At 39.1% G+C, this 25,994-nt stretch overlaps 1 protein-coding gene across 17 annotated transcripts in view; it reads left to right on the forward strand.

Annotated features, from left to right (window-relative positions):
- REV3L (REV3 like, DNA directed polymerase zeta catalytic subunit) overlaps positions 1–25,994 on the forward strand; it is a 177,994-nt gene that overhangs the window by 38,612 nt on the left and 113,388 nt on the right. For 10 of the 17 annotated variants that reach the window (XR_015132838.1, XM_086317267.1, XM_086317273.1 and 7 more), the window contains one exon: positions 22,981–23,170. Coding sequence is in view for 16 of the 17 variants with exons in the window: in XM_086317262.1 (XP_086173388.1) it covers positions 22,981–23,170 (190 nt within the window). In the remaining variant the exon portion in view is untranslated. Of the gene's footprint in view, positions 1–5,618; positions 6,952–22,980; positions 23,171–25,994 lie in introns of all 17 variants that reach the window. The other 7 variants (XM_086317277.1, XM_086317269.1, XM_086317276.1 and 4 more) reach the window with 2 other exon arrangements.

The raw sequence follows: 25,994 nt of genomic DNA on the forward strand, positions 1-25,994 counted from the left end.
ATTAGCTTGAGAGTTAAACATTCCCGGGGGCTCAGTTTTAGGGAAGGGGGTCTCACACTTCTGTGGAGTTTTTCTTCCTCGAGCTCTGTCAGGTTCTCACAGTGAAGAATATGGGAGGAGCAAGTCCTTTTCTGCCTCCAACAGGGGCAGTGAAATAGAAACCATTTTGAAACAGGCTGCTGCTGCTGCTAAGTTGCTTCAGTCATGTCTGACTCAGTGCAACCCCATAGACGGCAGCCCACCAGGCTTCCCCCGTCCCTGGGATTCTCCAGGCAAGAACACTGGAGTGGGTTGCCATTTCCTTCTCCAGTGCATGAAAGGGAAAAGGGAAAGTGAAGTCACTCAGTTGTGTCCGACTCCTAGTGACCCCATGGACTGCAGCTTACCAGGCTCCTCTGTCCATGGGATTTTCCAGGCAAGAAATGGAGTGGGTTGCCATCGCCTTTGAGACAGGCTCTCCCTGCCCAAAGAGGGAAACTACTAGAGCCTAACCAGCCTAGGGAAAGGGAAATCCCCAACTTCAGCTCTGTCCAGTCTTATTGCCTCATCGAAGAGGGGGAAAAAGGCTGAGAGGCATTTGCGAAGGCCACAGCCAGGCACACAGGGCCACTTGAAAACTCAGACCTAACCATCGGATTAGAGAATACTTTTCTCACCCCTTTTATCTTACCACCACCTCAGTGGGGCTCCTGTATAGTAACAGAGGATTACAGGTGGAAAAACTACAAGGTTTGCACTTTAAAAGGAGTTTCTGCTGCTGCTAAGTCGCTTCAGTTGTGTCCAACTCTGTGCGACCCCAGAGACAGCAGCCCACCAGGCTCCCCTGTACCTGGGATTCTCCAGGCAAGAACGCTGGAGTGCGTTGCCATTTCCTTCTCCAATGCATGAAAGTGAAAAGTGAAAGTGAATTCGCTCGGTTGTGTCAGACTCTTAGCGACTCCATGGACTGCAAGCCTACCAGGCTCCTCTGTCCATAGGATTTTCTAGGCAAAAGTACTGAAGTGGGGTGCCATTGCCAAAGGAGTTTCTAGGGAACTCAAAAGATGATAGGAAACACAAAAATAAGGACCTTAGAGGAAATTTTAGCCTCTGATACCTGTAACTACAGTAAACACAGCTTTACTACTAGTAAAATATGGCACAGATTTTGGAATTGTCAGACTGGGAATTTAAAATTAAACTGATTAATATACTAAGAGATCTAATTAGAAAAGTCGATAGCATGTAAAAACAGAAGGGTAACGTAAGTAGAGAGATAGAAACTCTTAAGAAAGAAAGGGAAATAATGGAAATCAAAAACATTGTAATAGAAGTGAAGAATGCCTTTGATGGACTAGAGGAAGGTACAAAGGAAGTATTTGAAGTAATAATGGCTGAGAATTTTTCAAAATTAATGACAAGACACCAAATCACCAGTCCAGGAAGATTAGAAGACACCAAATATGATAAATAGCAAATCTACACTTACTCATATCATTTTCAAATTGCTAAGAGTTATATTGGATTTCTTTTCATAAACCATGCAAGCAAGAAGAGAGTGGAGTGAAATGTTTAGAAAGGAAGAGCATTATAGAAGGACAAGTGAAGGTAAAATCTTTTGTTTTCTTGTTCTTAATTGACATAGTAGATAACTGTTCAAAATAATAATAGAAGCAGCGTAGTGGGTAATTATAGATTTTGGAGAAGGGAAATGAACGTTAGCAATGTTATAAGGGAAAAGAGGGAAGAATTTGGAATACCATTATTAAAAACTTGGAAAACTATTATATAAAGCACTATCCGTGAAGTGCGTCTGTAGTGTTATTTAATGGTTGGTGTAGGTTATGTTTAAATGTATAACACAAACTCCGGTTGTTGTTCAGTCACTAAGTTGTGTCTGACGCTTTGTAACACCATGAACTGTAGCACTCCAAGCTCCTCCGTCCGTGGGGGTTTTTCAGACAGAAACACTGGAGTGGCTTACCATTTGCTTCTCCAGGGTGTCTTTCTGACCCAGGGATCAAACCCAAGTCTCCTTCATTGGCAGGTGGATTCTTTTCCACTGGGAAGCCCAGATTCTGGAGTAACCACTAAAATTCAGTTTTTCCTTTTAATACTTTAAAGATGTCACTCCACTGACTCTGGTTGCTTTATTTTTGATAGGTTTGGTAATATTTTTCTGCCCAAAATTTTGGACTCCCAATCTTCATGATTTATAACTTCTCCTTCTCCTTATTTGGGTGCCCATGTGACCAGTTGTATGCTTAGTAGAACTAACTAGTCATATCAGTTTGGTAGCATGCATGCACTCTTAAATAACTAAACACCGTCCTAAGAAAACTTTTTATTCATATGTATATGAATTAAGTTGTGGGTATTTGGGAGAAAGAGAGTTAAGGATCGGGAGAAGGCTATACTGCTTCTACCTTTTGAGAGAGTAAATATTAAATACAGTGAATAGTTTAGTTTACTATGAGTTTATTTACTGTCTGATAAAAAGAACTTTCTTACATCGACAGTTCTGTTTTAATGTTTAATTTCTTTACCTGTTTCAGTAATGATCAGTTTAAATAGAACATCTCTCTATAATTTGATAGAATCTTGATTCAAGATTCAGTATGAAGTGATTCAAGATTCAGTATGAAGTGTATCTTTATGTGGAAATAAAGATGTGTAAGTGGTTTTAGTGGCTAATGTTTGTATTTCTCATTTTATTCATAATTTATTTCTATGATGAAAAGTGAGTGAGAGTCACTCAGTCGTGTCCGACTCTTTGCAGCCCCATGGACTGCAGCATGCCAAGCTTTCCTGTTCTTCACTATCCCCCAAAGTTTGCTCAAACTCGTATCCATTGAGTCAGTGATGCCATTCAACCTTCTCATCCTCTGTCACCCCGTTCACCTTCTGCCCTCACTCTTTAGGTCTTCTCATTAGAGACCTCCAAAGAAAATGAGTACGGATAGGTTAAAATATATATGTAACAACATAATGTAAATTAACTATATTTCAATTAAAAATATGTAGTAACAGCTTTGCGGCTCCATGAACTATAGCCCACCAGGCTCCTCTTCCCTGGAATTTTCCAGGCAAAAATACTGGAGTGGGTTGCCATTTCCTACTCCAGGAGCTCTTCTTAACTCAGGGACCAAATCCACGTATCTTGCACCTTCTGCATTTGCAGGCAGATTCTTTACCACTAGTGCCACCTGGGAAGCCTTAGACATTTCACAAAAATGGAATCATACAATATGTGATTTTTGTGTGTCTGACTTCTTTAACTTAACAAAAGGTTTTCAAGGTTCATCCATGTTGTACCATTTATCAGTATTTCATTCCTTTTTATGGCCAAATAAATATTCCATTGTATGGGTTCCACACTATATTTATTCATTCATCAAATGAGTAACATTTGGGTTATTACTACCTTTTGGCTATTACGAATAATGCTGCTATGAGCATTTATGTGCAAGTTTTTGTGTGGATATTTATTTGTATTTATCTTGAGCATGTATATAGGAGTAGAATTGCTAGTCATGTGATAATCCTGTGTTTAACATTTTGAAGAACTGCCTGACTACATTTCACATCAACCACACCGGTTAACATTTCCATCAGCAGTACGTTGAGGTTTCCAGTTTCTCCGTAACATTTGTTATTGTCTGACTCTTTGATTATAGCTGTTCTAGTGGGTGTAAAGTAATATTTAATTATGGTTTTGATTTGTATTTCACTAGTGGCTACTAAGGTTGAGCGTCTTGTACTTATTGGCCATTTTTACGGTTTCTTTGGGAAATGTCTATTCAGATCCTTTGCCTCTTTGAAAATTGGGTTATTTGTCTTTTTATTATTGAGTTGCAAGACTATTTATTCTAAATACAAGTTCCAGATACTTTCTCTTATTCCTTAAATTGTCTTTTTACTTTCTTGTAGACAAGTAAAACTTTACGGTCCTTGAGTGTGTAGCTACCATAAAGTATGCTTGAGAAACTTACTAGATTTGCATAATCTCATTATTTGTAACATTTTAGTTATGTGCCTTTGAAAAAAAATTCAGGCATTTATATACAAAGTTTACTGGACGATAAGTTTATCTTGATTAGCTATTAATACTGCTTTAGATCATCTGATTTGAATTTTCAGATTGTAAATTGGATTATTAATTTTACTTCAAGACCTTGGATTATTTACCTTTCAGTTGAAATACTGTAAGGATTAATATGTTTGACCATTCTGGCTAAAACATTGAAAACTAAAACATTGGTTTTATAAGTCAGAATTATATTTTTAGCAAGTTAATAAGTACTAGTTATTTTTATGATGTTTAGTTTGAAAGGTGCACATTTTCTTGGGAAGTGTAGCTTGAAACCACTGTTAGCAGTTTAATTTTTTAAGGCTAGGGTTTTTAGAATAGTATGATGGTATACCATGGTGTGTGAAGTAGGATCCAGGCTGAGGCTCACTGTCACTGTGAAAGTAAAGGTGATTACTGATTTCCTTTCTGTAATAATATTTGCAAACTAAATTACATATGGATGTTGGGCATGCCATTTCATCAGATTTTTGACATATTAATCATAACAGAATTTGTTTATATATGCTTTTTTGCAACCCCATGGACTGTAGCCTTGCAGGCCATGGAATTCTTCAGGCAAGAATACTGGAATGGGTTGCCATTCCCTTATCCAGGGGATCTTCCTGACCCAGGGATTGAACCCAGGTCTCCTGCATTGCAGGTGAATTCTTTACCATCTGAGCTACCAGGGAAGCCCTAAAATAATCAACAGCAAGTGAAGTGAAGTGAAAGTCACTCAGTCATGTCCGACTCTCTGCAACCCCATGGACTGTAGCCTTGCAGGCTCTTCTGTCCATGGAATTCTCCAGGCCAGAATACTGGAGTGGGTAGCCTTTCCCTTCTCCAGGGGATCTTCCCAACCTGGGATCGAACCCAGGTCTCCCACATTGCAGGCAGATTCTTTACCATCTGAGCCACCAGGGAAGCCCAAGAATACTGGAGTGGGTAGCCTATCCCTTCTTCAGCAAATCTTCCCAACCTAGGAATTGAACCAGGGTCTCCTGCATTGCAGGCAGATTCTTTACCAGTTGATCTACCAGGGAAATAGGAGTTGGTTATTTTACTGCTGTTACTATGGAAAAGTGGTCCTTAATTCAGTCTCTTGTACTCCTTAGCAAACAGGTGGGGAATAGGAGGACATTATGAATATCTTCATTAGCATTTGAAAAGCAATCTTTATAAGGAGAAAAAAGCAGTCAAATTTCTACTAGACTCCGTTTTTGAAAACCCTTGTAGATGTTACCCAGTACGAAAAAAATCCTGTTGTTTCTGCTTTCTAACCATACATTCTCAATTTTCTGACATCAACTTTGGATGTTCTATAATTTAATTCAGTTGTGACACTACCTGAAGTTTGTGCAGACTCCACAGAGTAAGGGATCAATCACGTAAGACTGTCCTCACTCCTCAGCCATGAATGGGGTCCCCAGGCTACCTTCACTTATGTTCAGCCAACTACAGATTAGATTTCCATAATCCCTCTCTCAAGTCCCTTTCAGGTTCAATAAATGGCTATAATAACTTACAAATTTAAGGAAAGTGTTATGCTTAATGTGGTTTATTTCAGATCAGATCAGATCAGTCGCTCAGTCGTGTCCGACTCTTTGCGAACCCATGAATCGCAGCACGCCAGGCCTCCGTGTGCATCACCAACTCCCGGAGTTCACTCAGACTCACATCCATCAAGTCAGTGATGCCATCCAGCCATCTCATCCTCTGTCGGCCCCTTCTCCTCCTGCCCCCAATCCCTCCCAGCATCAGTCTTTTCCAATGAGTCAACTCTTCGCATAAGGTGGCCAAAGTACTGGAGTTTCAGCTTTAACATCATTCCTTCCAAAGAAATCCCAGGGCTGATCTCCTTCAGAATGGACTGGTTGGATCTCCTTGCAGTCCAAGGGACTCTCAAGAGTCTTCTCCAATACCACAGTTCAAAAGCATCAATTCTTCGACGCTCAGCCTTCTTCAGAGTCCAACTCTCACATCCATACATGACCACAGGAAAAACCATAGCCTTGACTAGACGAACCTTTGTTGGCAAAGTAATAATGTCTCTGCTTTTGAATATGCTATCTGCGTTGGTCATAACTTTCCTTCCAAGGAGTAAGTGTCTTTACCAAAGGAACATTTCATGCAAAGATGGGCTCGATAAAAAGGACAGAAATGGTATGGACCTAACAGAAGCAGAAGATATTAAGAAGAGATGGCAAGAATACACAGAAGAACTGTACAAAAAAGATCTTCACGACCCAGATAATCACGATGGTGTGATCACTGACCTAGAGCCAGACATCCTGGAATGTGATGTCAAGTGGGCCTTAGAAAGCATCACTACGAACAAAGCTAGTGGAGGTGATAGAATTCCAGTTGAGCTATTCCAAATCCTGAAAGATGATGCTGTGAAAGTGCTGCACTCAATATGCCAGCAAATTTGGAAAACTCAGCAGTGGCCACAAGACTGGAAAAGGTCAGTTTTCATTCCAATCCCAAAGAAAGGCAATGCCAAAGAATGCTCAAACTACTGCACAATTGCACTCATCTCACACGCTAGTAAAGTGGTTTATTCAAAAGGATACAAATGAGTAGCCTGATGAAAAGATACATAGGGCACGTTTCAGAAGGCTCCTGAACTCGGGTGCCTCTATCTCCATGGAGTTGGCATGCACCACCAATTAGGAAACTTCCCAAAGCCTCATTGTTCAAGAGTTTTTATTGACGTTTTCTTAAAAAAGCGTGACTGATTAAATCATTGGCCATCAGTGATTTAACCTGGAGATGAGATGGGTAAGATGAAGTTGAAAGTTTCAACACTCTAATGATACGGTTGATTCCTGGGTAACCAGCCTCCATTTTGAAGCTGTCTAGCAACCCCACCAAGAGTCTTCTCATTAGCATAAACTCAGGTATGGTCAAAAGGGGTTCATTATGAATAATGAAAGATACTGCTATCAGGATGCTCAGGAGATACTAAATGTTATAAGAACTATGTATAAGGAATCAGGTGCAAAGATCAAAATAAACATTTTTAAAATTAAACCACACACGCTAATCTAATATGTATCAAACACCCCGTGTATTTCAGGCTCTCTTCTAGGCATTAAGAATAGGAAGAATAAAAAGACATGATGTGTGTGTTCAAGGAGCTCACACTGTAGGTGTGAAGATAGAGACAGTGATGCTGCATCTTACAGGGTGTTAGGGTCTGAAACTAAGGGTATGAGATTAAAACCTAACAGGCAGAATTTCTCTGACAGGCTCTTAAATTGCATGAAATCCACCACACATCTTTCTATAAGTCCAACAGCTTAGTTTTCCAACATCACAATCTCCTCAGTTGAGCTCTAGTTGAAACTCTTGGTCTGCGATCAGGGCCGTGTTTTACGAAAACTCTTAACTGTATCTTTTAAACAGTAAGATCATACTTAGTTAACCTCTCTCAATAAGAGCTGCTTCTGCAGTTAGAGGCATATAGGAACTGAGAGACTAAGGAACAACAGATTTGTATGTCTCATAGTATAGAGGATAAATTTGTTGACTGATCACACTGGTATCATTTGTGTTCTCATATTATTCACTTAGTCTCCTCTATGTGTGTCTCTTCCCATCCTCCCTTAATCCCTTTCTATCTAGTAAATAAGACACATATATGATGTGATTCCAGTGTGTATAAACATATGTATAGCATAAGCGCCATAATAGATTTATATAGGTGAGGACACAAGTGAAGAAACAAGGTTTAAACTCATATTTGTAGGTAAAGGATGTGCTGTGTGCTGTGCTTTGTCACTCAGCCCTGTCTGACTCTCTGCAACCCCATGGACTGTAGCCCACCAGAATCCCAATCCATGGGATTCTCTAGGCAAGAATACTGGAGTGGGTTGCCATACCCTCCTCCAGGGGATCTTCCTGACCCAGGGATTGAACCAGTGTCTCTTATGTGTCTTACACTGGCAGGTGGGCTCTTTACCACTAGCACTACCTGGGAAGCCCCAAGGATGATATTCATAGTTGAATTAGCAAGTGGAACTGACACTTCGAAATGAGATGCAACTAGTGTTTTCTGTCCAGATACTAATCACATACTTCATTGCCTTCAAAAAAATACTTGTTATGTCTGTCTTTTTCCTATTTTCTCAGTGATTCTTCTGCTTATAGAGTATATTCAAGGAAGTGTACTGGGCCTGTCTGTGACATGGCTGAGGCAGAGGATTCTAATCGCCAGTTTCTTTGGCTTGTGATGCTGCTGTAACTTGTCCACAGTACCCCAAGTTGTACTGGTGAATATAAATATGGGAAAATTGATCTTCCCCATTGAGCAGAGAACTATAGGCCAAGATATAATGCGTCCTTTGGCCACCTACACGGTTATGTTACCGTAATACATCTTCTGTTTTGCTCTTTGTTTTCTCTGTGTATGAAACAGAAAGCTTTTATGTTGCTCTACTTTTCCTTTATGCTGAAAAAGTTACCTTATTTTATACTGAAAAGTTATTTTCTAGTATACTATTTTAATTCTGTTGTTTCTTATGTGTATGTATGTATATATATGCGTTTGTGTGTATGTAAGTTAGGATTCCCTGGTGGCTCAGACGGTAAAGAATCTGTCCACACACACACACACACACACACACACACACACACACTTAAGCTACTTTGCTTGGGGTTGCCACAGGGATTACAGTTAACATCTTAATTTAAAACAGTCTAGTTTGGATTAATCTCAATTTTAATATACAAAAAGTTCTAGTATAAAACCATTTATAAAAATTATATCTTTATACATTACAAGCCCATCAACATAATTTTTTAGATGTATTTATTTATTTTACTTTGGAGGGCTGTGGTGGGTCGTTGCTGCTGCTCGCAGGCTTTCTGTAGTTGCAGAGAGTGGGGGCTACTTTCTGGTTGTGGTGTGCGGGCTTTACACTGTGGTGACTTCTCTGTTGCAGAGCACTGGCTCTAGGGCATGTGGGCTTCAGAGCATTGACTTAGTTGTTGTGGCACAGGCTTAGTTGTTCCATGGCATGTAGCATCTTCCTGGACCTGGGATGGAACCAATGTTCCTTATGTTGTAAAGCGGATTCTTAACCACTGGACCACCAGGGAAGCCCCCATCAATACAATCGTATAATAATTTTATGCACCTGTCCTTTAAATGAGACAGAAGAAAAGAGTTACAAATATACATTTTTTATTATCTTTTGTGTTCACTTACATAGCTACCTTTATTGCTTAGTGTGAATTTGAGTTACTGTCTGTTGTTTTTTCGTTTCAGCCTGAAATGAAATAACTTTAGTGTTTCTTACAGGGCAGGTCTGCTAGTGATGAATTCTTTGAGTTTTCCTTTATCTAGGAATATCTTAAGTTTCTTTTTTCCCACCTCACCTAGCTCTCCTTCATTTTTTGAAGGGTACTTCTGCTAGATGACAGTCTTTCTCTTTCATCACTGTGACCATATCATCCTACCCACTGGCCTGCACAGTTTCTAATGAGAGGTCAGCTATTAAACTTGTTCAGGAAACTTTGTACCTAAGAAATGTTTTCCTTTTGCTGCTTTCATGATTTCTGTCTTTCAACAGTTTGGCTATGAAACATCTAGGTGTGAATCTCTTCAGCTTTGTCCTAAACTTAAAGTTTATTGAACTTCTTAGATACACATACTGATGTTTTCCATCAAATTGGAGAAGTTTTTGTCATTATTTTTTTCAGATATTCTTTCCACTCCTTTTTGTCTCTCCTCTCCTTTGGAAACTCACATTATGTATATGTTGGCATACCTGATGTAGTCCCACAGATCTCTGAGGCTCTCTGTCATTTTTCTGTGTGTGTGTGTGTGCGCGTGCGTGTGTGTGTGTGTGTGTGTGCGCGCGCGCGCGTGCACGCATGCGCTTAGTGGCTTAAGTTGTGTTCAGCTCTTTGCAACCCTATGGACTGTAGCCCACCAGGCTCCTCTGTCCAAGGGATTCTCCAGGCAAAAATACTGGAGTGGGTTATCATGCCCTCCTCCAGGGGATCTTCCTGGCCCTGGGATCGAATCCATGTTTTTTGTGTCTCCTGCCTTGGCAGGCAGGTTCAGTACCACGAGTGCCACCTGGGAAGCCCAAGTTTTTTCCTAAGTGTGGAGAATCTCAACTGTCTGCAAGTTCAGTGATTCTTTTGCCAGTTCAAATGTACTTTTTATCTTCTCTAGTAAATTTTTCATTTCTTTTATTGCTCTTTTCAACTCAAATGTGTATTACACTTTTTGTATTTTTTAATTGCATTGGATGGGAATATCATTTTCATATGGAAATGCCAGCTTTTTATTTGATTGTTTTTATAATTTGTCTCTTCATTTTTATACTCTAAGTAGAGAATATAAAATGTATTATATTTTTATGTAAATACAAAATTATTATATATAAATGTATTAAATATATACATTTATATAGAAAATATAAAATGTGACCCAAACTTTCCTATAATTCTTTATACATAACTTCCTTTAGTTCTTTGAAATATTTTTAATGGCTGATTTAAGGTCTTTGTCCATAAGACCAACATCTCGACTTCTTCAGAGACAGTTTCTGTTGACTTTTTTCCTGTGTATGGGTCATGCTTCCCTGTTCCTTTGTATGTCTTACAATTTTTTGTTGGAAACTAGATATTTTCAATAATGTGACAGTTAAGAAAACCATAGTCCTTCCTACCCTCCGGGATTTGTTTTGCTCTGTTGTTGGTGTTGTTATTTGTTACTTTAGTGACTTTCCTGGGTTGATTCTGTTCAGTCTCTGTTCTTTTGAAGTCTGCTCAGCTAGCTTGGTGGTCAGTTATTGATTGGCCAGAGATTTCTTTAAATGCTTTGAGCCAGTAGGTCTCTGTTCAGCTTTTGCTGAGGGGCTTTGTGTGTGTGTGTGTGTGGAGGGGGTAGCTTTGTGTGTGTAGGCAAAGCTTCAAGGTCACCCAGAAGTGAATTATTAGGGCCTTGTTAGGTCTTCTGTGCAGTTCACACAGCTCCACATGTGTGCGTAGCCTTCTAAATTCCCAGGGAGGTTGCAGAGTTTTTCAAAGCCCCTTACGGATATTTCACTCCTCAGTTTTTCCTTTTAAGTATTTTGGTCACCCTCTTTATTAGCTGCAACTAGTAAAATCTGTTTCAGAAACTGCAATGTTAAACAGTTGCTATTGACTATTTTCAACAAATACGCTGCAGATAGGACTATACACATTGAGAGAGCTCTGAGTTGTCAAATAAAGCCTGAAGAATGCAGTTTTTCTAGCAAGCTGCCATGCGGGTGAAATAGTTAAGAGAGTTTTCTAGTGCTTGGGGAGGGGAGGAATCCAAGTGTATTCTGGCTCTCCAGTATCTGCTTGGTTTTGGGGTTTCACAGCTACCATAGTAGCAAGATTTTGGTTTTCAAGGCTTATCTGGAGCTGGAGATGAGAGATTGCATTAGGGCAAGTTAACAGCCTACAAAGCTTGCTGTTCTTGCTAAGATAACAGGTTTCTTGAGTAAGCATAGCTTGGATTATCACAATCCTTCAGTTAATTTCCTGAGTGCTAGAAAAAAGTTTTATTTTGACAGTGTTTATCTGTATTCTTTAAAAAAAATTTTTCTTGAAGTATAGTTGATGTACAGTATCAAATGTTACAGGTGTACAATATAGTGGTTTATTATTTTTAAAGGTATCCAACCAGTCTATTCTAAAGGAGATCAGTCCTGGGTGTTCATTGGAAGGACTGATGCTAAATCTGAAACTCCAATACTTTGGCCACCTCGTGTGAAGAGTTGACTCATTGGAAAAGCCTCTGATTCTGGGAGGGATTGGGGGCAGGAGGAGAAGGGGACGACAGAGGATGAGATGGCTGGATGGCATCACCAACTCGATGGACATGAGTTTGAGTGAACTCCAGGAGTTGGTGATGGACAGGGAGGCCTGGCATGCTGCAGTTCATGGGGTCGCAAAGAGTTGGACACGACAGCCACTGAACTGAACTGAACTGATACTTCATTTATAGTTATAAAATATTGGCTATATTCCCTGTGTTGTAAATTACATCCTTGTAGCATATTTTATACATAATAGTTTGTACCTCTAAATCCTCTACCCGTAAATTGCCCTTCCTCCTTTCCATCTCCCTCCTGGTAACCACTAGTTCTCTATGAATGTGAGTCTTTTTTGTTGTATTCACTAGTTTTGTATTTTTTTAGATTACACATTTAAGTGATGTATCATCAATATATGTGTTTCTCTGACTTATTTCACTTAGCATCAGTTTCAGTTTAGTCTCTCAGTCATGTCTGACTCTATGAGACCCAATGGACTGCAGCACGCCAGGCCTCCCTGTCTATCACCAACTCCCAAAGTCTACCCAAACTTCTGTCCATTGAGTTGGTGATGCCATCCAGCCATCTCATCCTCTGCCGTCCCCTTTTCCTCCTGCCCTCAATCTTGCCCAGCATCAGGGTCTTTTCAGATGAGTCAGCTCTTCGCATCAGGTGGCCAAAGTATTGGAGTTTCAGCTTCAAGATCAATCTTTCCAATGAACACCAGGACTAATTTCCTTTAGGATGGATTGGTTGGATCTCCTTGCAGTCCAAGGGACTCTCAAGAGTCTTCTCCAACACCACAGTTCAAAAGCATCAATTCTTCGGCGCTCAGCTTTCTTTATAGTCCAACTCTCACATCCATACATGACCACTGGAAGAACCATAGCCTTGACTAGACGGACCTTTGTTGGCAAAGTAATGTCTCTGCTTTTTAATATACTGTCCAGGTTGGTCATAACTTTCCTTCCAAGGAGTAAGCGTCTTTTAATTTCATGGCTGCAGTCACCATCCGCAGTGATTTTGGAGCCCAAAAACATAAAGTCAGTCACTGTTTCCCCATCTATTTCCCATGAAGTGATGGGACCGGATGCCATGATCTTAGTTTTCTGAATGTTGAGCTTTAAGCCAACTTTTTCACTCTCCTCTTTGACTTTCATCAAGAGGCTCTTTAGTTCTTCTTCACTTTCTGCCATAAGGGTAGTGTCATCTGCATATCTGAAGTTATTGATATTTCTCCCAGCAGTCTTGATTCCAGCTTGTCATCTTCCAGCTCAGCATTTCTCATGATGTACTCTGCATAGAAGTTAAATAAGCAGGGTGACAATATACAGCCTTGACGTACTCCTTTTCCTATTTGGAACCAGTCTGTTATTCCAGGTCCAGTTCTAACTGTTGCTTCTTGATCTGCATACAGATTTCTCAGGAGGCAGGTCAGGTGGTCTGGTATTCCCATCTCTTGAAGAATTTTCCACAGTTTATTGTGATCCACACAGTCAAAGGCTTTGGCATAGTCAATAAAGCAGAAATAGATGTTTTTCTGGAACTCTTGCTTTTTCGATGATCCAGCGGATGTTGGCAATTTGATCTCTGGTTCCTCTGCCTTTTCTAAAACCAGCTTGAACATCTGGAAGTTCACAGTTCACGTACTGTTGAGACCTGGCTTGGAGAATTTTGAGCATTACTTTACTAGCATGTGAGATGAGTGCAATTGTGCGGTAGTTTGAGCATTGTTTGGCATTGCCTTTCTTTGGAATTGGAATGAAAACTGACCTTTTTCAGTCCTGTGGCCACTGCTGAGTTTTCCAAATTTGCTGATATATTGAGTGCAGCATTTTCACAGCATCATCTTTTAGGATATGAAATAGCTCAATCAGAATTCCATCACCTCCACTAGCTTTGTTCATAGTGATGCTTCCTAAGGCCCACTTGACTTCACATTCCAGGATGTCTGGCTCTAGGTGAGTGGTCACACCAAGGTGATTATCTGGGTCGTGAAGCTCTTTTTTGTACAGTTCTTCTGTGTATTCTTGCCCCCTCTTCTTAATATCTTCTGCTTCTGTTAGGTCCATAACATTTCTGTCCTTTATCAAGCCCATCTTTGCATGAAATGTTCCCTTGGTATCTCTAATTTTCTTGAAGAGATCTCTAGTCTTTCCCATTCTGTTGTTTTTCTCTATTTCTTTGCATTGATCGCTTTCTTATCTCTCCTTGCTATTCTTTGGAACTCTGCATTCAGATGCTTATATCTTTCCTTTTCTCCTTTGCTTTTTGCTTCTCTTTTCACATCTATTTGTAAGGCCTCCCCAGACAGCCATTTTGCTTTTTTGCATTTCTTTTCCACGTGGATGGTCTTGATCCCTGTCTCCTGTACAGTGTCACAAACCTCCGTCCATAGTTCATCGGGCACTCTGTGTATCAGATCTAGTCCCTTAAATCTATTTCTCACTTCCACTGCATAATCATAAGGGATTTGATTTAGGTCATACATGAATGGTCTAGTGGTTTTGCCCACTTTCTTCAATTTGAGTCTGAATTTGGCAATAAGGAGTTCATGATCTGAGCCACAATCAGCTCCCGGTCTTGTTTGTGCTGACCTTATAGAGCTTCTTTGGCTGCAAAGAATATACTCAATATGATTTTGGTGTTGGCCATCTGGTGATGTCCATGTGTAGAGTCTTCTCTTGTGTAGTTGGAAGAGGGTGTTTGCTATGACCACTGTGTTCTCTTGGCAAAACTCTGTTAGCCTTTGCCCTGCTTCATTTTGTACTCCAAGGCCAAATTTGCCTGTTACTCCAGGTGTTTCTTGACTTCCTACTTTTGCATTCCAGTCCCGTATAATGTAAAGGACTTCCCCTATAATGAAAAACATTTTTTTGGGTGTTAGTTCTACAAGGTCTTGTAGATCTTCTTAGAACTGTCCAACTTCAGCTTCTTCAGCGTTACTGGTCAGAGAATAGACTTGGATTACCTTGATATTGAATGGTTTGCCTTGGAAATGAACAGAGATAATTCTCTCGCTTTTAAGACTGCATCCAAGTACTGCATTTTGGACTCTTGTTGACCATGATGGCTACTCCATTTCTTCTAAGGGATTCCTGCCCACAGTAGTAGATATAATGGTCATCTGAGTTAAATTCACCCATTCCTGTCCATTTTAGTTCACTGATTCCTAGAATGTTGATGTTCACTCTTGCCACCATCTGTTTGACCATTTCCAATTTGCCTTGTTTCATGGACCTAACATTCCAGGTTCCTATGCGGTATTGCTCTTTACAGCATTGGATGTTACTTCTGTTATCAGTCACATCCACAACTGGGTTTTGTTTTTGCTTTGGCTCCGTCCCTTCATTCTTTCTGGAGTTATTTCTCTACTGATCTCCAGTAGCATATTGGGCCCTTACTGACCTGGGGAGTTCCTCTTTCAGTATCCTATAATTTTGCCTTTTCATACTGTTCTTGGGGTTCTCAAGGCAAGAATACTGAAGTGGTTTGCCATTCCCTTCTCTAGGGGACCACATTCTGTCAGGTCTCTCCACCATGACCCGTCCATCTTGGGTGGCCCCACACGGCATGGCCTAGTTTCACTGAGTTAGACAAGGCCATGGTCCATGTGATCAGATTGGCCTGTTGTCTGTGATTGTGGTTTCAGTCTGTCTGCCCTCTGATGCCCTCTCTCAGTGCCTACTGTCTTACTGGGGTTTCTCTTACCTTGGAGGTGGGGTATCTCTTCACAGCTGCTCCAGGAAAGTGCAGCTGCTGCTCCTTACCTTGGATGTGGGGTATCTCCTCACAGCCAGTGCTCCTGACCTTGCACGTGGGGTATCTCCTCTCAGCGGCTCACCACTCCAGCGCTGCACAGCATAAGTATCACTTAGCATAATACCGTCCAAATCCATCCATGTTGTTACATATGGCAAAATTTCATTCTTTTTTTGTGGCAAAGTAGTATTCTGGGGGGTGTGTGTGTGTGTGTATACATATGTACACAGCTTCTTTATCCGTGCATCTGCTGATGAACACTTAGGTTACTTCCATATCTTGGAAATTATAAAAAATGCTGCTGTGAATATTGGGGTGCATATATCTTCTTGAATAATTACTTCCTCTGCCGTTCTGAATGTACTTCTTCCCGTTGCTATGTATTTTTATTAGCATTCTGTTTCCAGTCTCTTATGCAGCTTCTCTTTGCTTGTTTTTCTCTTATATGTTTCTACTGGACCCTTGGAACTCTGGTTCCATGGCTAACATACTTTATTGTTGTTTAATCACTAAGTTGTGTCCGACTCTTTTGTGACACCATGGACTGTAGCCCACCAGGCTGCTCTGTCCATGGGATTTCCCAGGCAAGAATACTGAAGTGGGTTGCCATTTCCTTCTCCACGGGATCTTCCTGACTCAGGGATTGAACCTGCATCTCCTGCATGGCAGGATGATTCTTTACCACTGAGCCACCTGGAAGCCTGCTAACATACTTACGTTCTCAATTATTCACTGACTGTTACTGCTCTTTTCTTTTCAGGGACTGATTCTCTCACATCCCACATAAATCAAAATCCTCTATTTCTCCCTTAAATGTTAGTATTCCTCAAGTTTCTGGCCTACACCCCTTCTATTGTCTGTCTTATTGCCCCTGAGCACTCTTACCTGATTGTTGCTCAGACTCTCAAGTCTGTCGTCTTCTGTGGCCCAGATCTTTGTCTTAAATTCCACATCTGTATCTAATTGTGCTTAATGTAAATCTTTGGAATTTCTATAGACACATAAAATTTCTTAAGTTCAAAATATAAATCAATTTTTATTTCTTTCTCAGTTTCTAGTTGCCTAAACCAAAAATGTGGGTCGTTTTTTATTCTTTCTTTTTTACCCTTCCTCCATATATTAGAGTCAGTTACTTTTCAGTTCTGTGCCCTAAATCTTCTTGAACTCAATTTTCTTCATCTCTACTGACATCTCTTGCCTGAAGTACTCCCGTAGACTCCTAAACAGATCTTCCCGTTATAGTCCCATTCTGTCCCGACCTTCTTCACAGTGTGTCCACAAGGAAATTATAAAATGCAAATCCACAGAAGTCACAGAGTCTACACACGCGCGCATGTACGTGTACACACACACACACACACACACACACACACACACACACACACACACACACACACACACACTTTGCCCTTCTCTTCGTTGCATTTCTTGCTCCGTCCTTTTTCCTGATTCTGGACAATGTCATGCTCCTATTCACTTTCAGTTACATACCACACTATTCTTTCTCCTTTGCTTTTTGTTGCTTCGTCAGGGAAACCTTCCTGTATTCTTACAAACTGTATTACATACCTCTAGATATAGAATTACCATACTATAATTGCCTGTTTACTCATCTTTATCTCCAAGTAGAATGCCAGGTCCATGAGATCAGAGACTGTGGTTATGAGCAGCCTGTGGCCTAGCACTTAACAATTGGCTTCCACAAATTATTTGATGAATAGCAAATTTATGCCTACATACACGAATGATGGAACCAACCATCTTGAGCACTGAGAATACAAAGATATATTCAGCAAATGTTATAAGTAAAACAGCCCTTTGAAACATCTGGTGTTTGAAGGATATAGCTCTGCTAGTAATGCAGCATTACTAACTTAAAGCCAGTGATTCTAAATGAAGTCCTTTATGCGTTAGTTTAAAAATACATTGCCATGAATATATATATGAAACCCCAAAGCATTATTTAGAAATGAAAGGAGAAAGTGAAGAGAAACTATTCAATAGGAAGTTATATATATATATATGCCCATAATAAAGTTCGTGATTATACTTATTTTTATATTATTTTGTTTTTAATTTCTGGGTCATTGAGAAGTAGGTGACTTCTTCCTTCCTGCCTGTCTTTTACACAAATTGTATAATATTTAGAAACTATTTATAAGCAACAAGAAAAAAAATGAAATCATCCATTATCTGATTTAATATATATAGTTTCACAATTGAAATAAATCTGAATATCACCAGAAATAGATATATCATAAGCATCTCTCTTTGCTAGGAAATACATCAATACCATCTATTACTGAGGCTAGCAAACTTTATACCACATAGTATATATTTGAAGCTTTAAGGGCTAGAAGGTCTTTGTCATAATTATTCAGCTCCTCCTATATTTGTAACAGACCATTCCAAATGGGTGTGGTGTATTCCAATAAAATTTTACTTACAAAAACAGGTGGCAAGCAGGATTTGGTATGAGAGCCATAGATATGTTCTGTGATACATATAAACCATAATTACTTAATCTCCTATTTGAAGATGTTTATTATCTTCATTTTTTACAATTATTATACTGTCTTAACATCTTAATATCTAAATCTTATTCTTAACTTTTTTCCTTAGCATAAATCCTGGAAAATATTTCTAAGGCTAAGAGTATATCCTTAAGACTGCTTTTTTTCATGAGAATAAGTGATATAACACTTGCTTTTAAACTGTGACTGTTAGGAGTTTTGTTTGGTTCATTTTGTGGTTTTTGTGGGGCTAGGAAAAGAAAGATGGAGTGATGGAGGCAAAGAAAGACTGGAGGGAAACATTGAATGATCGTAATATAAAACTTAAGAGATGTTTCATGAAGAAGAAAATAAGAGAAATTTCATAAATACAAATTTTTCTGTTCACATAAACAAGTTTTTTGTTTGTTTGTTTGTTTGTTTCATAGCTCTATAGAGTTTCATTTAAAATTTTGTATAGATTGAGATTTGGGAGATGGGGTTTGCAAATTTCAAAATGAGCTTTTCTTAATCAGTCTCCTAAGATACTCTTAAGCCAGCATGGTTTTGATTGTGATTACCAGTCAGCTTGTTTTGAAAAAAAAGGAAAAAAGAGGCGGTTAAATTTTCCTGTTCTGGTTGACAGGGAAGTCTAATCAGAGCAAGGATTACTATCCATGGACAAAATCCTGCTTGTCCGCTGTTGTAAATGAAATTTTATTGCAACACAGCCATGGCCGTTTATTTAAGTACTGTCTGTGACTGCTTTCAGGCTACGATAACAGGAGTTCCATAGTTATAGCAGAGACAGTGTAGCCCATAAAACCTAAAATATGTACTGTATCCCACTTAACAGAAAAAAAAATTTTCAGACCCCCAAATAAGAGGAATGACACATTAGTCTTTCTATTATTGAAAATGGATCTACAAACCCAGAAGTCATTTTGTTACAGATAGACTAACACGATTTTAGAAGCACAGTTAATTCAGATCCCAAATCTAGGCTCTTAAAATATAGAAGAAAATGTGAGAGAACAATAAAAGAAATATTGGAATACAGAGGGCTTAATGTTTAGTGAAGTTTTAAGTTCTGTGAGAGATTAGATTTAGAGCACCAAACACTGGCTGTTACAGAAGCACCTACCTGAGTTATAAAATCCCTTCTCACATAATTGGAAAACAGCCAATTCCACAAAGTTTTGCTATAGTATCTTTAAAAGTGAGAAGTTATGCCGTGACAGGTTCAGTGGAAAATTTTTTGAAACCTGTTTACATAGGCTTATTCTCCCAATGACAAGTCCTTGTTCCTACTGAATTTGTTGCTTTAATTCAGTTTCACATAACAATAATAGGGAACATTCAGAAAGTAGGGATATTTTCTTTCTTTGGATCCAGGTTACCTGGAAATAGCTAATATCCAGAATCCCAAATCATTTAGTAAGGTTTTGAAGCAGCATAGCTTTTGTTAATTTGAGAAAGACATTATTAAGAGAATCTTGTGTGGAAGTCTTTGGAGTATAGTAGAAATGCCTCGAGGCTGAAGTAGAATCTTCCTCTTAACTAGGCCACTAAAGAGATGTTGAAAAAACCTGAGTCTGTAGTACCAGCTACTTGGGCTGCTTCTATGAGGGAGAAGCCACTAATGCTCACACCACTGGTTTTAGGGTGTTCCCTCACAGCTGAGTCTAACCCTTAGGGGAGTGAGGGCAGATGAGTTTATCTGAGGGGCTGTTCCTCTATATGGTCCCACACATTTGTGTGGGATAGAGCTAATGGAAGGAAATAAATAAAAAGTCTGTATCTTGTCAATATCAAGCAGTGCTACAGCAGAGCTACAAATTTTGCAGTAATAAAAGACATACTGTTGCCAAAAAGACATTGACTCATTCATTTTTACACATTTCTCTTTGTTTTAACTTTTGAGTCTTATTTTCTCTTGTTTCTGTGACACTTATTCTGTATTAGAGCTGTTACAGCTCTGCCAAGAATTCCTTATGCTGTGGTTGCTCTTCAGGAGATTCTTCTTGAGAAGGGGTGGTAAGTAAAGCACTGAGCCATCTCTCGCTGCTGTAGAGCTAGACGGAGGTGCATCTGTTTTGATGTAGTGACTACAGCTTTGAGTGGGACTTAGGATCCTTCAGGGTGGTGGTGCCTTAGTTGTATCTGAGTCCCTCTGTTTTCACAGATATGTTTTTTCAGATGTTCTAGGCTTTCACACCATTCCTTCTCCTTAAGCAACTATTCTGTTTTGCTGGAAGCTCTTGCATTCATTTAATAAATGTCTATTAAACACATATGTTTTGTGTTGGATCCTGGGGGTTTTATGATCATTGAAACACAGCATCAGGTCCCAGAGAGTTTGCAGTCAGATGGGAGAGTCAGATAAAGAAACAGGTGTTAATAGAACAAAATAAAAACTGAGGAATTAAGAATTAAGGAAGCCAGTTATTAATTAAAAAAAAAAAATATTGAACCAGAATGGTTAAATGGAAAGAGCATTGGTTTTAAATTTTGTTGATCTGATTTTAAATCTTGATTCAGTTACCTAATAGGTATGTTATTTTACTAAAGTTAACCTTTGTGGCACTGGCAAGGTTGTTCTAAGTTTTAGAAACAAATGCATGTAAAGCACTTGATGTCCACTGCCTACTGAATAGATCATTTCTGTTTTTTACCTAAATCATACACCATGGATTTTTATAGTTCCAAAACCTATAAATAGAAAGATCATTTCTCTGGCCCCTACTCCACAGGAGATATGAAAAGAGGATATTTTAAATGTTTAAATGAACTTTGTAAACATCCTGCCTATGAGGAAACTTAGAAATGAAATTTTATAATTATTTCTTATAAAATGTATCTAAATTTCCATTATTAAGATATTGATTAAAATTAAAGCTTAACAGTATTACTTGTAAAATATGCTAGTAATTCTGTAATCACTGGTCTTAGATTTTATTTGTCAACTTAAAAAGGGAATGCAGTTCTGTCTCCTCACCTCCCTGGAGCACTCGGTGGTTTAGCATGTCAGTTACTTTTAACCAAACTGTGGTTTATATCCAGAAGTTATAATGGTTATAACCTTTTTTCATGAGATGTTCAAAAAACATTAAAATAGATCATCAGTAAATTGATAAATATATTTTTTAAGACTCATTCATTATTTCAATGAGTTTTTTTCTATTTAAAGAATTAAAAGCTGCAATATTTAGAAAATAATATCATGCTGCATGGTGACTCAGACAGTTAAGACTTGTCTGCAATGCTAGGAGATCCGGGTTTGATCCCTGGGTCAGGAAGATCCCCTGGAGAAGGAAATGGCAGCCCACTCCAGTATTCTTGCTTGGAAAATTCCATGGACGGAGAAGCCTGGTAGGCTATAGACCGTGGGGTCACAAAGAGTCAGACATGACTGAGTGACTTCACTTTCACTTTGATTGTGTTGTATTTAGAATGAAACAGAATAAAGAATTTGCTTTTAAATGAAAGAGTTTTTTTTATTTCTTTGAAATTATGTAACATAAAATTAGAAACTGAAATTGGTCTAACAGCAACAGAATTTATAATTCTTCGAAAATGTCAAAGTTAGTAGCTCAAATCTGAATACTGTACTGAGGAGGGCATAGATCTTATTCCATTATGTGACTGTTGCAGTTTTGTTACACTTTATAACTATTCCAGATTTATTTGTTAATTCTGTTACAGCTGTCCCTTAAAAATAAGACAAGCTGATATTATTCACTAGAAAAAGTATAAATACAAAATATCAACAGAACATGAAACTCTTTTTTATGTATTTGTTTTATGTAAATCACTCTAAATTATAAATAGGAAATAGTGATCAAACAAAAACTTTTCTGAAGAAAGAAAAAGCCAGGAAACAAGAGTGGGATGAGAGGTTGGGGAGAAGCCTTAGGAGGGTGTTGGCAGGGCAGTGCAATGATAGTGACAGAATGAGAAAATGGGTGTGTTCTTCTGTCACTGCTGTTTTCCTCTGTGTTTGTATCAGACAAATGGCACATGCCCAAGGGGAACGAGGGACAATGTTCTGAGGACAGGAACCGCTTTTATACAGCCCTGCCAGTTTCGTGAGAGTAATAGTGCATCTGCTTTTGTTACTTAACCTTGCTGTGGACACATTACTGTTTCTGTAGCACTTTCTTTAGTGGGTTCTCACTCAGGTTGTCATGGCTGTATGGGATTGTCTGTTGGCAGATCAGCACCATTTACCCTTTCTGCACCTTGCCTAATGTGATGACTTCCTGGAAAATGTGCATGCTTGTTTTTTCCCCTCATTGTGTCTTCCCTGTCCCACTTCACCAAATGTGCAATTTAGATATCCAGAAGTCCATTACAGACAATTGATATGTAGGGATTGTCTTTTGTTTTTGTCTGTTTTGATTTTTTTCCCTTAACAGTAGAATTTCATTTTTGCCCTTCCCAACTACCTCCTCTCCATAGCAAAATTCCGCCCACTGGAATGTGAAGATAGACATTAACTGATTTATTTAGTAAACTTTCACTAAATTTTTGTATGCTTCATAACACTGTGTTATGTGGTATTACAGGGCAGTTTGGTGAAGTACATAAAAGTAGTTAGATTGTGAAGATGAAGTATTCCAACATATTATCACCAAAACTACTATTTAAATCATTCTCTAATGCTTATATTTATAAAACACTTCTAAATGTTCTGTTGCAAGATATAGTCAATACAGGTGGCTTTAACTATGGGTTAGTTTCTTCAGCCCTTCCCTCAGATAAGCTGGGCTGTCATTAGACCATTTAAATGACTTGTATTCTGAGCTTTATAATGTTAAGGTTTTAAAATGCATCTCCAGTCTAAACTTTACAATGTGTTACATTTTAGGTCAGAAGACATGTCTTCATCTGCATGGCATCTTTCCTTACCTCTATGTGCCATATGATGGTTATGGACAGCAGCCAGAAAGCTATCTGTCTCAGATGGCATTCAGTATCGACAGAGCACTTAATGTGGCTTTAGGCAATCCATCTTCCACTGCTCAGCACGTGTTCAAGGTGTCATTAGTATCAGGAATGTAAGTATATGATAACATCTTTTTAAATTTCTATTTCTTTGTATTTATATTGTTATTCCAGTTAAAAGAAAATATATCCAATCCAGATATACTCTGTTCATTTTTCCTTTAATTCTAATCTAATGGAACTGGGATGAAATTTCTTTATATATACTATATATATACTACAAGCTTTTAAAATCAATTTTTATTGCAATGAAAAATAAATGGTTAACAGTGATTTTTAACTTTTTCCATTTCTCTGCTTCCTAGAACTGTAGAAATTCATCATTTCTACATTCATGTAGAAATTCATGTAATTCATTCATCAACTATTTATTGAGCACCTTTTATGTGCCAGGCACTCTTCTAGGTGCTTGGGATATACTGGTGAACAAAACAAAGATCCTTGTCCCTGTGGAAGTGACATTGTAGTAATGCAAAACCAATGGAAAATAACCGATGAATACAACATGAAATAAATTTATTGATTTATTACATGATAGATAGTGCTATACAATAAAATATGTAGAACAGGGTAAGAAGGATCATTAGTGTGGGTTAGAGAAGTAGACTGGCTGCAGTTTTGTATAGGGTAATCAAGGAAGGTGTCATTGACATGGTACATGAGATTTGAGCAAAGACTTGAAGGTTGGGGGTGGGACAAAATGGAGACCAGGTGGCTGGAGCAGAGGGAAAGGAGAGTGGACAAAATGAGATTAGCGAGATATAAGAGGATGGAGATCATGCTGGCCAGTAGATCACCATAATCAGTTTTATCTGGTTTGACACCATGAGAATGCACTATCGGATCTCCAAATACAAGGAACATAATTGAACAATGGCCCCAGCTACTGCGCTGAAATCCATTTATCATCCTATGTAAGCTGAAGCCATTTTTTCACAGGCTTCTCCCACCCAGTGGCTAAGCACTGTAAGAATACTAAGACAGGCCTGTTTGTGGGAGACACTTGGGGACCTTCAGGCAGCCTTTCTGAACTTTCACTAGAATCACATTGCTATAGAAGACACTTCCACTCATCTTCCCTCTCTCTCTCCTTCACTTAGATAGGACCTGTATCTAAGTCTGGTGGCTTTCCTTCTCCTTCGTGAGGGCTACCTCATACTCTTTCACAGGTGTTTCCACTAATTTCTTGCTCATTTTGACTTGGAACTTCTTGAAGGACTTCAGACTAACACACTTGCTGCCACTGCTGCTAAGTCGCTTCAGTCGTGTCTGACTCTGTGCGACCCCAGAGACAGCAACCCACCAGGCTCCCCCGTCCCTGGGATTCTCCAGGCAAGAATACTGGAGTGGGTTGCCATTTCCTTCTCCAATGCATGAAAGTGAAAAGTGAAAGGGAAGTCGCTCAGTCATGTCCGACTCGTAGCTACCCCATGGACTGCAGCCGACCAGGCTCCTCCATCTATGGGCTTTTCCAGGCAAGAGTACTGGAGTGGGTTGCCAAACACACTTGAGAACTTAGTAAAAATACATTCTTTGCTCTGATCCCAGACCTGATGAATCATATACTCTAGTTGTGGGGTCAGAAATTTGTGAGCCTTTCTGCTGATTCTGATGCGTATTCAAGTTTGAGAACCATTGAAGTAGGCTATTCTAAAGACTTTGGTTTCTATTCTGAGCTATTACGTGGTTTTGAGCAGCCATGATCTAACTTTGAAAGGTTTACTTTAGCCTGTGTAAAGACTAGATTGTAGGAGCACAAGAGTTGAATAGGGAGAACATTAGGACTGTTTCATTAATCTGGGTGAGAAAATATGAACGTTTGAACATGGGTAGTAGCAGGGGAGTAGTGAGAACTGGTCAGCTTCTAGATCTATTCTGAGAGTTGAATCCTCGAGATTTGTTCTCTGATTGGATGAGGTTTGTGAGAAGAATCAAGGATGGCTACGAAACTTTGAGTTGGTGCAGATAGAGCAGGCTGGCAGGAAAGTTTGGAGCTCATACTGGAATATATGAGTTGAATATATCTCTGTGAAATCCATCTTAAATCTGTCTACGTCCACCTGAATCCAGGTTTTCCTCTGGACTACCAGTGTCCTTTTAATTGAATTTTCTTCTGTTCTTATCTCACCTCAGAGCTACAGAAGTACTCTTTTTATAATGTAAATTGAGTCCTTTTAAAATCATTTAAAATCCTTGAGTGTCTTCATATTGTTTATAGAATAAAATTTAGGCTTCTAACCACAGCCTATGTGATCTGACGCCTGCCTGATCTGACGCCTGACATCTGCCTAGCCTGACACCTGTTTCTATTCTATCCAGAAACACTGGACTTCTTACAGTTTCTCTGATATACTGAGCTCTTGCACACGCAGTTTTCTTTCCTTGAGTGCTCTGCCCTTCCCCAGAACTTCAAATCCTTCACCTCTCCAGAGAAGTTTTCTGACTTCCCTTCTTAAAAATAGGTTGATGTTTTTGTTTTGTATCTTTAGCCCATTCTTTGTTTCCTTTTGTACTTCACTGTTGTTCTTGTTGTTTAGTCACTAAGTCCTATCCTACTCTTTTGTGACCCCGTGACTGTAGCCCTCCAGGCTTCTCTGCCCATGGGGTCAGGCAAGAACACTGGAGTGGGCTGCCATTTCCTTTTCCAGGGAGTACTTACTGTAGTTTCCAGTTATTTTAATTTTTTGTTTATTAGTTCTTATGCTTTTCTCACACCAGCACGTAAGTTTCATGAGAAAAAAGACCATGTTTGTCTGTCCATCATTATATCCCTTACACCTTGTATGGTGTTGAGCACTTAGTAGAGAAGGCTCAATAACTATTTGATGGAATGAATGAATCATGTGAAAGTTCACACCCATCCTATGATAGCAACAG

Source organism: Bos grunniens, chromosome 9 (genome assembly GCF_055505025.1).
Source record: "Bos grunniens cultivar Pamir isolate PY7600 chromosome 9, Bosgru_T2T1.0, whole genome shotgun sequence".
Classification (NCBI taxonomy): domain Eukaryota; kingdom Metazoa; phylum Chordata; class Mammalia; order Artiodactyla; family Bovidae; genus Bos; species Bos grunniens.